This window comes from Diabrotica virgifera, chromosome 4, assembly GCF_917563875.1.
Source record: "Diabrotica virgifera virgifera chromosome 4, PGI_DIABVI_V3a".
Taxonomy (NCBI): Eukaryota; Metazoa; Arthropoda; class Insecta; order Coleoptera; family Chrysomelidae; genus Diabrotica; species Diabrotica virgifera.
In genome coordinates, this window is record NC_065446.1 from 256536119 (window position 1) to 256550948 (window position 14830).

Consider the following 14830-nt stretch of genomic DNA (forward strand, 5'->3'; position numbering starts at 1 on the left):
TAAAATATTACTGCGGTACCATTAGTTAAACACAGTGTTTTTAAAATTTTTTGCGTCTTTATATTTTTCGAGAAGGCACCTTTTATCGAGATGTGGCTTCTTTTTCAATATGGTTCAAAATATACCTAAAAATGTAAATCATACATAACTTTTCATATTATTACTACCAAGTCTCCATTAATCGTACTTAACCATATACAAATATGTGGTGTATTTGAAAAATATTCAAAATATCTCGATAAAAACTGACTTTTCGAAAAAGTACTAAGAGCCAAGAAAGTTTTAAAAACATTGTGTTTAACTAATGGTACTACAATAATAATTTAATTGGAACGTACACAAAAGTTTGGGGGGGTTTTAAGCGAACAAAACCCCCATAAAATTTTTATGGGGTGTCCAAAATTCACTATAATTTTTTCTTAAGATGCTACTGCCATAAGAATGCCACATGTCCATTTTTAATAAAAAATCTCTAATATTTTTCGATATATTGGAAAAAATCGATTTTCATTTTGTAACTTCAAGGGGCTATAACTTTTTTTATGTGCACATTTGTACTAAGGTAAGTTAGGTTCAATCGAACTATTTTTGGTCTCAGAATATGTGATTAAATTTATGACCTGTATTTTTGTTACACCCTGTAGTATATACTATAATATGTTGTATATATTATATAGTATAGAATGTTTTTACACTGTGTCGGTCAGAAATCTGTATTGACTTCGCATTTTGAAGACGTTTTAGTTCATTGTAGAAGTAATTTAAGCAACATATCTAAAGTAGGTCAAACCCAACCATATAGATATTCACTGAGTTTGTTAATAAAGTTAGCATTATTAGGCACGCTTGTTTTATTGATTGTAAATAATAAAATAATGGAACTTCCCACAAGTAAGTAGCAGAACCAATTACTTAATAAATAAAAATAATACGTTTCAAAATAGGTAGGTATATGAAGGTAATTTGGGATTTAATGTGCAAAGTATATAGGGTGACCGTTAAAAATATTTTTGATTTAGTTTAACTTGTTGGACTGTTCAATGACAAGGTTGATTTTACGCCAGTCAATGGGAGCAAGAATATAATATTACCTGCGAATTCTATCCTACTACATGGATTTTAATGAAATTTTGGGTCTAGCCTCTACTTATCTCCTAATTCAAAGTCTACCCTATGCCGATGTGTGCTTTTATCTTGGGGGTGGTTCCCACCCCTTCTTAGGGGTGGACAATTTTTTGTTTAAAATTACCATGTAATTCGCTAGAGAACCAAATTCTAAGCAAACACTGTTCTATAATTTTTTTTAAAACTCAATACTTTTTGAGATATTCGTGCTTGAAAATTGGCCATTTTCATTGAAACATAATACCTTTTCGATCGGTTTTTTGGGAATACCTTTAAAACAGTGCATCTAACTAAAAAAAACTATATTAAACAGTTTTGTAGGTTATAAAAAAAAACAAAGAGACACTTGCCTTCACAAACCTTCTAGTTATATTACAAAAAGAGGTATGGTAGGTGAATATAGTTTGTTTTTTGGTAAATTCTCAAATTGGTGTATTCAACTTGAAATAACAGAGAAACGGTCGATTTTAGGTATATAATGTTACTAATACTTTTTGTAGTCCTTGAAAATACCTTTAAAATGAGATATATTAAAGGTCCATTACATTAAAAATAAGCGAGATATGCTGCAAACAAAGTTGATAACTAATGTATTTTAAGAAAAAATGAGAAGTAATTTTAACCCCCATTCACCAAAATGTAAATGCATGGTTTTCCTTTTACAATACCTTTAATTATAGTGTTATTTCTATGTTCAAAAAGTTGGACGGGTTTAAAATGAATGATTTTTGAAAAAAAAAAGATCAAATTATAGAGCGCATTTTTAAATTTTCTTAAAAATCTTCCTTTTCCTCCATGTAACTTGAAAATGGTACAGTACAGATACAGTACTGAAAAATAAAAAGGAAATTTTTATCTGAAAAAGCCCTACATTTATGTGTGGTATCTTTTTGTCGTATCTCTTATCTTTTTCGGGTTACATGGAGGAAAAGAAGATTTTTAAGGAAATTTAAAAATGCGCTCTATAATTTGATCTTATTTTTTTTTCAAAAACCGTTCATTTTAATCCATCCCAACTTTTTGAACATAGCGTCGCCTCAAAGCAACAGTAGGATATGTACATATCCTACTGTTGCACTAGTGCACCGATCAACCAGTTAAGTCATATGGGACCGATGCGATGTGTATGGTATATACGCATGTACGGTGCACTCGTGCAACAGTAGGATATGTACATATCCTACTGTTGCTTTGAGGCGACGATAGAAATAACACTATAATAAAAAGTATTGTAGAAGAAAAACGATGTATTTAAATTCTGATGGACGAGGGGTTAATATACTTTTTATTTCTTCTTAAAATACATTAGTCATTAAATTTTTTGCAGAATTTCTCGCTTAGTTTGCATGTAATCGACAGTTAGTATTGCTCATTTTAAAGGTCTTTTCAAGCACTACAAAAGTTATTAGTATCATTATACACCTAAAATCGACAATTTCTCTGTTATTTCAAGTTGAATACACCGATTTGAGAATGCGGCAAAAAATCAAACTCTTCTTAACTACCATATCCCTCTTTCTATTTTAACTAGAAGATTTATGAAGGAACGAATCTCTTTGTTTTTTTATAACCTACAGAAAGATTGTATATAGTTTTTTTGTTAGATGCATAGTTTTTAAGGTATTCGCACAAATCCGTCCGAAAAGGTGTCATTTTTTAATGAAAATGGCCAATTTTCAACCACGAATAACTCAAAAAGTAATTGTGTTTTCAAAAAATAATCATAGATAAGTTTTTCCTTAATATTAGGTTTTCTAGCCTTTTCCGTGGCTATTTTAACCAAAACATTTTTCACCCCCGAGAAGGGGTGGGAATCACCCCAAGATAAAAGCGTACATCGGCATAGGGTAGACTTTGTTTTTTGAGCTATTCCCTACTTACTGTGAAAATATCAAGTAAATCGATGTAGTAGGATGGAATTCGGAGCCAAATACCCTCATTGACTGCCCTATTTAAGAGGAAACAGTAGCGATCAACAGGTAGCGAAAACGCGTTCCAAGATTGCGGCTGTAATTTTGAATATTTTTTCGAGATATTTGGCACACATATTTGTAATATAATAAAGAATGGCGGTACAGAGCTCAATTTGAAAAATATAATATGTGGAAATTACTCTGTAATTAAATACAACATTAAAAAAACGAGCCTGTACCGCCATTAAGAAGGACATAAAATACACTTTCTTCAAATAAATTTTTTTATCCGATGCCTAGATTTTGTGTCATTTTGGAACTACTAAAATTTTTTATTTCATTAGTAGTTCCAAAATGACACAAAACCTAGGCATCGGATAAAAAAATCTATTTGAAGAAAGTGTATTTTTTTTTGTTCTTCTTAATGGCGGTACACGCTCGCTTTTTAATAATAAATTTAATTACAGATTAATTTCCACATATTAATATATTTTTCAAATTATGCTCTGTACCGCCATTTTTTATTATATTACGAATACGTGTGCCAAATATCTCGAAAAAATATTCAAAATTACAGCCGCAATCTTGGAACGCGTTTTGGCTACCTGTTGATTGCTACTGTATCACCTTAAAGTTTTTATTTACGGAGAGCTTGGAAAGAAAAAGAAGAGTTATGCACAAAGAATAGTAATTTTTTTAATGAAAGACAAATCGTGTTAAAATATCGAGTTTTCTCTGTCTGTGTTGTGTTATCCTTTGTTTTAACCACTGCGATGTTTAAACTATGTACCATCCGACTTAGAAGCAGTATCTGGTATTTAAGCTTTGTTTTAAAGCGCTGTCTATTCTGATTTTAAGAATCCCAATCAATAGTTTACTTATATTGTTAGTCAAGCCATTTAATTACGTAGAGTAATATTTTGTAAATAACAGGCTGTTTTCGTCGGATATCACATTGCTCGTCACATATTAAATACTGAAGCAACGAATCTACAACTCAGACTTATATTTTCAGAGGGACAATGTGATACCCGACCAATAAATAGATCCCGTTATTTACAAAAACTTACTCTCCGCAAATTGCTTAAGTTCAATATAATTAAGCTGTTGAGTCGAATTCCTAAAATAAAAATACAACAGCATATCCTCTTACAGTTTCTCGAATTATAGGGCATATAGGGCTAGCATCGCAATCGTGTACACAAAGAATAACGCAGCACAAAATGTATTGCAGCAAAATACAGAAAAATTCTTATGCAGTAGCACACTATTCTATCGCAACAGGCCACACATTTAATTTATCAGATGTTAAGATCTTGAATATAGGAAACAACTATAAAAAAGGATTCATATATAATAAGGATTGACAGATTAGGTATTTCCTTTTTTGTTTTCATTTTTTAAACCGTTGATTTTTACAGAATAATCACTATGTTCTTTAATGCTATGTTAAGTCTGCACTACTTCCCGTTGCAATGGAAAGTGGCACAGATTCTACTCATTCAAAAACCTGGAAAAGATCCAAAAGATGTCAACTTATACCAACCGATAAGTCTACTCCCAGTCATCTCTAAGGTGTTTGAAAAACCTTTGTTAAGAAAAATCAAACCAATATTAGAAGAGAAGAGTCTCATACCTGACCATCAATTCGGATTTCGTAATCAACATAGTACAATATGTATAACAAGTTCACAGACTATACACAACAATAAGAACTATTCTCGAAAACAAGCAATACTGCACTGCAGACTTTTTAGACGCCTCTCAAGCTTTTGAGAAGGGGTGGCACACAGGACTTCTGTACAAATTAAAGAAAAACCTACCTTACACTTACTTCAAACTGCTTCAATCATAGCTTACAGAAAGGAGATATCTGGTAAAATATAGTGGAGCCTATGCAAAACTCTACCCCATCCTATCTGGTTTACCTAAGGGTAGTGTGCTCGGACCTATCCTATACTTACTATATACGGATGACTTGCCAACAAGCAACGGCCTAACACTTGCAACATTCGCAGATGATACTGCTTTCCTGGCCTCTCATGGTAATCCAATAATAGCATCAGAGAGACTGCAACTACATCTAAACAAAACAAATGAATGGCTTAAACTCTGGAGAATTAGAGTAAACCCCTCAAAATCCACACACATTACATTCACTCTAAGATGAGGTACATGTCCACAAGTTAACCTCGATGGACAATGGACATCCTTTACCTCAAAAGGATGACGTAAAATATCTAGGTATTCACCTTGACAAACGACTAACTTGGACCAAACATATATGGACGAAAAGACTTCAGCTGGGGATTTTATACAGAAAACTTTACTGGATGTTGGGGAAAAACTCTCACCTATCGATCGATAACAAGCTGCTTATATACAAAACAATAATAAAACCCATTTGGACATATGGTTCCCAGCTCTGGGGATCAGCTAGCAAATCTAATATTATGAAAATACAAAGATTTCAATCCAAAACTCTAAGAACAATCGCTAATGCCCCTTGGTACATCCAGAATGACCCAATACATAGAGATCTTCAGGTACTATCAGTCTCCGAAAAGTGCAAAAAATCTTCTGAACAATATTAAAATAAGTTGCGGGTACATCCTAACACCCTGGCACACAATCTTCTCAACAACCAACAAGCGAAGAGATTGAAACGATATGATCCCTTGGACCTACCTAACCGATCCTGACAGAGCTTACAGCAGAGGAAGCTACGCCTTCAACAATGTCCAGCCATTGTGTTCTGTGCCAGTTTTAGTTTTAGTTTTCGTGCTCGCGTATCAGTGTACACCGAGAGAACAGTTTCTTTTCTCCTAAAACGCTGATTTCTTTGAGCTATCTTTCTTAAAAATTACCATATCATATTAACTTAAACATACCTCTTCACATATAAAGAAACGAGTTTTTTAAACCCAACTCAATAATTTCTTACAGATAATTTCTTCAATACTAAGAAATGCATTAAAGGTTACATTTTTATTTTCTTATCCTAAAGTTTCTGTTTCTTAAATTGAAAACTACACATATTTTGCAGTATAAGAAATATATGTTAAGTTAATCCATATTTATATTTGTGAACAAGAAATTTTCTTGCAATCAAATAAATATTTTAGACCACAAGAAACAATTCTTTAGAAATACCCTCTGTAGTAACTGTGGTTATTAAATAAGAACTTTATCATTAATGCTACTTGCAAAGAGATTTTCTTCCACAAAAGAATTGCGCAGTAACCATTATTCAGTATTTGTGATTTAATCTCAGTGTTTGGCAAGATAAGATGGCGTGCATGGCATTAGTTCATTTTCATACATGGATTTTGAATTTGATATTTGTTGGTTTTCTTTAAAATCTAAGGGATAGTTTGAAGGTACGTACATAGGTATATAAACGTTGTATCTTTATATGCATGTTAGATATCTATAATGATGGACAACTCTGAAATAAAGGATCTTATTCTAACTGGGAAATAAGCCACAATTTAACTTAAAAAATGATTTCATTGACGTCTCGACTTCCACCTCGGAGAGAATAATATAATATAAAGCTTCAGAACAATATTGAAAGGAGCTATTAACCAACTAGGGGCTTCCATATATGGTAGAACTGTATACAGGTAAGTTCTTTCATAAAGATGTGTATACTTACATATGTATAAACTATAATATGTTTCTTGAATGTATCGTCTTCTATATACAATTCTACAATTCAACGTTATATCAAACATGGCGTGTGCTTTATTTGTCATAAAGAAATATTAGTTAGTCTAAAAGAAACATCTTAACGGTTAAGAACTTTTATTGCCGAAAACCGTAAATTAGTTAATATGTATTAAATGACTTAAGATGTAACCTAATAATACTTTCCCGTAATAAAATTTCTTAATGATTAGGTTTGCTGTATCTTTTGGATTATATAAATAAATAAAACTACAATATATGTCTGCTTCAATGTTTTACATTGGTTGTATTTTTCTTCTTGTTTTAGCTAAACAATGTCTATTGTGTGACTTTCATATACATTATGTGAATTAGTATTTCATAAATATACAAAAAGAAAAAAATTAACAAAGATGGTAGGATAAATAAAGCCATGTTTGAACTAAATATGATCGATTATTATTTGTTGAAATGCCAAGAAATATTTTTGGATTGTAGACTGTTTTAATGATACCTACCGTTCTTATACCAAAAATTAATAATTTTTATGTGGGTCCGTGTATTTTTTTTGTATTTCCTTTTGTCAAAATAAGTATGTATTTATATCCTTATAAATTTTTTTTATTAAAATAAGTTTACTCTTTCTACATAACGGTTTTTTTAGGTAATTACTGATATACAAAGTGCTATTAACCAAAAGAATGAAAAATTAAGGAAGTTGGATTTGCATCACCATCCTTTTATTATTGTATAGAAGGCAGTGGCTTAAGAGTGGATAAATTATTTGTATGTATTAATACCTAACGTTTTATATACTGTTTTTATTATCTAATAAAGAATAATTTTACCTTAACATAATGATTTATTTCGCCGTATGTAATATCACTTTATTTTTAAGAAATGTAACGTAATTCTAAATATACAATTATATCTGCGAAATATATTTCTTAACATTAAATAAATTAATTAATAATGGTAAGATAACAATATTCCTTACTAAGAAATATTATTGCTCAGAGATAAGAAGTTTTGTAATCCCAAGAAAATATATTCTTATGACAAGTATAATTTCTTTCTGACAAATGGTTTGCAGTTTGCAAGAAAGTGATAGTTCAATCATGTTTAAGATATATTTCTTTGGGTATATTAAAATTTATTTGAAATATTTTAGAAAATTATATCTTACATACAAAGATATATTTCTTAAGCAATATGCCAAGTCGATCTTTCTTAAATATTAATATAGTTTCTTTATGTCAAAAATTTTTTTCTCTCGGTGTATGTGCGCATCTCACCGGTAAACAAGCTAATGTATGTGTCGTGATGCTTTGGTCACTGGACCTTACATCTCTCTGTCATTGTAAAGACAGACAATTTTACTTATTGTTTTCATTGTAAAACAGATTGTAAAAAATCTTGGATGTTAATAAAAAATTTTTTTAAAGGGTTTATAATTGAGACAAAATATACATAAGTTTAAATATTTAAATCATTATTTACTGGTTACACAATATTGATGTAGAAATAACTGTCTCTGATGCCATTTTACACTTTAAACGTCAGGGCATTAATGACTATGCTCTATTTTTCAACTAGGAGGAGTAATTCAAATTTACGGCGGCGTAATGCTTGTTTGCAATTGGTTAAACCTCAGGCAAGTTTACGCAGTTTTACTGTTGTGAAATTTTGATACCAATTGACATTTGAGGGGTATAAAATCAAAGGCGGCAATCTCCACTTTTTCATGTTTTGAGTTAGGGACGCCATTTGTTGCGTTTTTTTATTATCTGTTAGATAAAACTATTTGTAAAAACCAAAAGCGGTCTTAACTGTATACAAATCACAGTGAAAAATTTATGTTAGGATCAAAAGCGACAATATCCACAGTTGAGTGCGTACCAAAGACGGCAATCTCCGCTGCGGGCCAATAAGAACCACGTTGCACTCGCACGTGATCAACTGTGAATGTCGTGAACTCTGTCGAAACCTGTGAATATATACCCGAACTTCCGGATATTTTGGTTTACGTGATATGCATTTAAATTGCTTTTACATTATTGTTGAATATCAAAATATATCTTTCTTCAGTAAGTAACCGGCACAATGATGTTTAATTAGTTTCAAAACTGGTAATATCCTTATAGATCATTTTCATATCAGTCAATCTACTAGCGTTGCAAACAAAAGCGGCAATCTCCAAACAAAAATATTTAAAAAAAGGAAAATAAATAATTTCTTAAGCTCCTCCCTCTGGACATCCGATCACAAACCAAATTTTACATGATTCTTATCAGTTTTATTGCGTTAATTTAATTTTGCTAGTTTCTACAGTTTTTCGCGGTTTCCCAAAATTATGGAAATGGGAGATTGCCGACTTTGATTTTACACCCCTCATTTATGGAATTTTGACTTTCAAGTTTACTCCTCCTGGTTTAAAAACAAAGTATAATTTAAGCCCAATTTACACGTAGACTTATAATCCATATCCTTGTTATATTAAGCAGTCTGATTTGTTAGCTTTAATTGTAAAAGTACGATGATGTATGTAACAACATTGGACCAGAAAGTCATCATCACGCTTTTTTTGATCTCAAATAAACCAGCTGCATTAAATTTTGGACGTAGTTGTTGAACAATGTTTGTCAGGGTAAAAGTATTTTGGTCTGGTTTTGTTGAATACAAGTATTTGCAAGTTATTTCCAGTTCTTTGGCGGCACTTTTTACTTGTTCTATAGAGTTTACTATTATTAATGTATGGATCTAAAAGAGAAAATAAAATTAATGCAAATATTTAGACAATAGAGAAGAAAATAACTAAGAACAGAAATATTTACATGCTGTTTGTAGACCTTAGGAAGGCATACGACACCATGCCAAGGAAAGAACTTCACTTTAATGATTAATGACAAAAATAGGAATATCAGCTAACCTAACACAAGCAATAAAGAACATATACATGGGAAATAAAGTATATCAAAATTAGAAATAAGAGAGTTGTCAAATTCAAAACAACAACAGGACTTTAACAGGGGTGCCCAACGTCATCAATTTTATTTAAAATATTTTTAGATCACGCACTAACATCTTGGAGGTTAAAATGTAGGAATATGGGTATACCGATAAGGGAAGATTACCTCTACACATTGTGTTTCTATGGTAACACTGTGGTAATTTATGATCGTATCTACATAGACCAGGGCGCATCTGTAAAAATATTAGTACATTTGGACGTTGAGAGGTGACTCAAATTTTTTTGCAGAAATTGCTTGAAAATAAATCAAATACTAATATTTGAGTTATCCTCCCTCTCAAAAAGGTCCGGAACATTGTTTAAATAATCAAAATGTCAAAAAATTAAGGAAAAATTCGATTTTTTTCTTGGTTTTTTGATTATAACTTTAAAAATATTCATTTCCGAGAAAAGTTGTACTGACATAAAAGTTGCATAATTAAATTTCCTACAATATAGAATTAGTTAAAAATTTAAAAAATAGTCACCCTTGTTGCCAAATAGCAATAATTGTGAAAAAAACATACAAAAACAAGTATTCGTATTTTACGTTTTTCAACCATTTATGCTACACTTAGGACCTTCATATTTCACCCTGAAAAACTTTATGATACAGTAAAACAATACTGTAAATTTCATTAAGATCAGTTCAATAGATTTTGCAAAATAAATTTTGCAATCCAGCTTTCGTAAAAAATATTCATTTTTTCAAAATGTTACAGGACTGAAAATAAAGCAGATAGCAAGTTGAAATTTTTTTTGCGTATAGAAGTGTACTGTACCTTTCATTCGCAATTTTGCAAAATTAAAATTGATTAACACCACGGCGTCAGGAATTTTTTTAAATAAACATTAATTATTGGTGCTACGCGCAGGATAGCGGAGAGTTTGCTCTGATTGGGCATTCCAATGACCTTTGATAATGATTGATACATTTTAATTTTGATTATATTTCGATATAAATAAATAAATGTGTTTATTGCAAAATAAAAACACATACTCTATCCTTTGAAATTACACTTTTATTAGCAAAAACTTTCTTTGTTCATATATTTTAACTTAAATAATAAAAGTTTATTATTTTTAAACATATGCAATTGTTTAAACAATATTTCACAAACAATAATAAACTTAGTTTGATTTTTGTGGAATTAAAATATTAAAATACAACAAAATATAGAGTAAGAAAATAATATATTAGATAGAGATTGGAAGAAATTTTGGTGGAAATCAACTTGTGTGAATCGAACACCGCTGTCCTGCGCGTAGCACCAAAAATTATTGTTTATTTCAAAAATTTTCTGACGCCGTGGTAATTAATCGATTTTAATTTTGAAAATTGCAAATGAAAGGTATAGTACACTTCTATAAGCAAAAAAAAAATTAACTTGCTATCTGCTTTATTTTCAGTCTTGTAACATTTTGAAAAAATGAATTTTTTTGCGAAAGCTGGATTGCAAAATATATTTTGCAAAATCTATTAAACCGATCTTAAAGAAATTTACAGTATGATTTTACTGTATCATAAAGTTTTTCTGGGTGAAATATGAAGGTCCTAAGTGTAGCATGAATGGTTGAAAAACGTAAAATGCGAATACTTGTTTTTGTATGGTTTTTTCGCAATTATTGCTATTTTGCAACTAGGGTGACTATTTTTTAAAATTTTAGCCAATTTTATATTGTAGGAAATTTAAATGCGCAACTTTTATGTCAGTACAACTTTTCTCGGAAATGAATACTTTTAAAGTTATAATCAAAAAACGAAGAAAAAAATCTAATTTTTCCTTCAATTTTTGACATTTTGATTATTTAAACAATGTTCCGGACCTTTTTGAGAGGGAGGATAACTCAAATATTATTATTTGATTTATTTTCAAGCAATTTCTGCAAAAAAATTTGAGTCACCTCTCAACGTCCATCTCAAAACAGATCCGCCCTGGACTAACAATAAATGCGAGGAATACTTGGATGACACAGTTTGGTTTCCGTAACGGGTTTGGAACGAGAGAGGCATTGTTTGGAATGAACGTACTTGCTCAAAGATGTCGAGATATATCTGTAAGCATATACTGTTGTTTTATTGACTTCCAAAAGGCATTTGATCGTGTTAAGCACCCTATATTGATCGAAGCTATAAAAGACATAGGCTTGGACGGCAGAGATGTTCGAATAATTGCAAATTTATATTGGAATCAAACAACATCAGTTTTAGTAGATGGTGTGGAATCACAGGCTCTTAATATTAAAACAGGAGTACGGCAGGGATGCCTCTTGTCACCACTGCTTTTCAACGTTTACTCCGAAAGAATTTTCAGAAAAGCTCTTTCTGAAAACAAGAAGGAATACTTGTGAAAGGTGAAGTCATCAATAATTTGCGATATGCGGACGATACAGTACTCCTAGCTTCTAGTCAAGAAGATCTGCAAACAGTACTTGATAGTGTCGTTGAGAGTTGTAGGGAGGCAGGTCTGGATCTGAACATATGGAAAACCAAAATACTCGTAATAAGTAAACAGCAGCATATAAAACCGTCTATATATGTAAATAATACCAAACTTGAGCAAGTTGATAAAATCGTTTACCTTGGACAGCAACTAAATTGTAACGCAGAAAGTCATGGCGAAATTAGATCTAGTATAGAGCAGGCTAGAGCCGCTTTAAGAAGGATGTCCAAGGTGTTATGTAACAGAGACCTAAAATTGGCATTGAGGATCCGCCTACTTCGCTGCTACGTGTTCTCGGTCTTACTTTATGGTGTCTAGTCCTGGACTGTGAATAAAATCGATCTAAATCGCCTTAAAGCTTTCGAAATGTGGGGCTATAGAAGAATTTTAAAAGTTTCCTAGGTGGAGAAGATTAGAAACTCCACAATACTAGAACGTCTCAGCAAGACTACTGAGATCATAAAAAGCATCAAGCAGAGAAAGCTGGAGTACTTCGGACATGTAATGGGAGGTCCTAAATATAGGTTGCTACAAAATATTATGCAAGGAAAAATAGCAGGCAAACGCGGTCCAGGACGATGAAGAACCTCATGGCTGAAGAACTTGCGAGATTGTGGTAGTGAATAAAATTAGGATAGTTATGATGGTAACCAACGTTCTGAAAGGACATGGTACATGAAGAAAATATCACTTAAATGGTAAGAACACTAAAAGATAAATACAGAAAGCTGCGCCTGAAAATAAATCTGACGAAAACGGAATACTTAGAAAAACGGAAAATAAAGAATTATAAATATTTGGGTTTAATAAACAACAGACAAACTAGATCTTGTATAAGTTAACCCTATAGTGTAAATTGGAATAAAAGCATAAAAAAAAACAAAAAAAAGAAGATATATCCAACAATAGTACAAAGTATCGTGACATATGGGGCAGAAATTTAGATCATAAATAAAACTAAAACTAAAGGAGTGTTCTTCGGTTACCAAAATGGATTACTGGAGAAGATCCTGTGATCTGACCAAAAATAACAGAATAAGACACTGGAGCAATATAAGCAGCAGATATGAAATACCTTAGAAGAACGATAGTGACAAGAAGGACATACAAAGTCGGAAATTAAGGAATAAGGAACATTATTAAGATTATACCGTCCGGTGACACAACAAAGGAGATACAGTTAGGATGGCTTGCTCATGTAACACGAATGTACAGTAACAGGCAAGTAGAAAAAGTATGAAAAGCTAAACTAATAGAAGGGGCAGACCAATAAAAGAGCAGAACAGCGGTATAGCAGCTATGCTACAAAAAAAGGGTAAATCTTGGCCAGAAGCAACAAAAATGGTCTATAAGTGTGTACACACACATAAACTTATATGGAATCACCATGTATTTAAAAACAATATTTATTTCTTTTAAAAAAACTTGTTATTATTGCGAAGAATAAAGGATTTTATTGAAAATAAACAAATCGATAAGACAATCAGATAGTACAGCTCGGTACGGTATAGGTTATTTGCTCGAGTTGCAAATTGAACGAAAATAAATAAACTAACTTTTGCGTCCAAAAACGAAAATATGTCTCATGTGGGGTTACAAAACCTACAACATGGAAAAACTATTGGTCTTGTGGAGCAAGTAATGTTCTCAGAGGGATATAGCTGCAGAGCTAGGGCGTTCTTTCTAAAACGTATGCTAGGTAACTAGACCAGGGCGCATCTGTAAAAATATTAGTACATTTGGACGTTGAGAGATGACTCAAATTTTTTTGCAGAAATTGCTTGAAAATAACTCAAATAATAATATTTGAGTTATCCTCCCTCTCAAAAAGGTCCGGAACATTGTTTAAATAATCAAATTGTCAAAAAATGAAGGAAAAATTCGATTTTTTTCTTCGTTTTTTGATTACAACTTTAAAAGTATTTATTTGCGAGAAAAGTTGTACTAACATAAAAATTTAAAAAATAGTCACCATTGTTGCAAAATAGCAATAATTGCGAAAAAACCATACAAAAACAAGTATTCGCATTTTACGTTTTTCAACCATTTACGCTACACTTAGGATCTTCATATTTCACCCAAAAAAAAACTTTATGATACATTAAAACAATAGTGTAAATTTCATTAATATCCGTTTAACAGATTTTGCAAAATAAATTTTGAAATCCAACTTTCGCAAAAAAAATTCATTTTTTAAAAATGTTACAGGACTGAAAATAAAGCAGATAGCAAGTTGAATTTCTTTTTGCTTATGGAAGTGTACTGTACCTTTCATTTGCAATTTGCAAAACTAAAATCGATTAACTACCACGGCGTCAGGAATTTTTTTAAATAAACATTAATTATTGGTGCTACGCGCAGGACAGCGGATAGTTTGCTCTGATTGGGCATTCCAATGACCTTTGATAATAATTGATACATTTTAATTTTTATTACATTTCGATATAAATAAATAAATTTGTTTATTGCAAAATAAAAACACATACTCTATCCTTTGAAATAACACTTTTTTAGCAAAAATTTTCTTTGTTCATATATTTAAACTTAGAGAATAAAAGTTTATTATTTTTAAACATATGCAATTGTTTAAACAATATTTCACAAACAATAATAAAATTAGTTTGATTTTTGTGGAATTAAAATATTAAAATACAACAAAATATAGAATA

At 31.2% G+C, this 14830-nt stretch overlaps 1 protein-coding gene across 2 annotated transcripts in view; it reads right to left on the bottom strand.

The window, feature by feature from the left end:
• Nucleotides 1–14830, bottom strand: part of LOC126884125 (gustatory receptor for bitter taste 66a-like) — a 75508-nt gene that overhangs the window by 11661 nt on the left and 49017 nt on the right. The window contains exon 2 of one of the 2 annotated variants that reach the window (XM_050649971.1): nucleotides 8213–9467. The exons of the other annotated variant lie outside the window; for it this stretch is intronic. Coding sequence (XP_050505928.1) covers nucleotides 9204–9467 — 264 coding nt within the window. The 3' untranslated portion in view covers nucleotides 8213–9203. Of the gene's footprint in view, nucleotides 1–8212; nucleotides 9468–14830 lie in introns of those variants that run through there. 2 annotated transcript variants of the gene reach the window in all.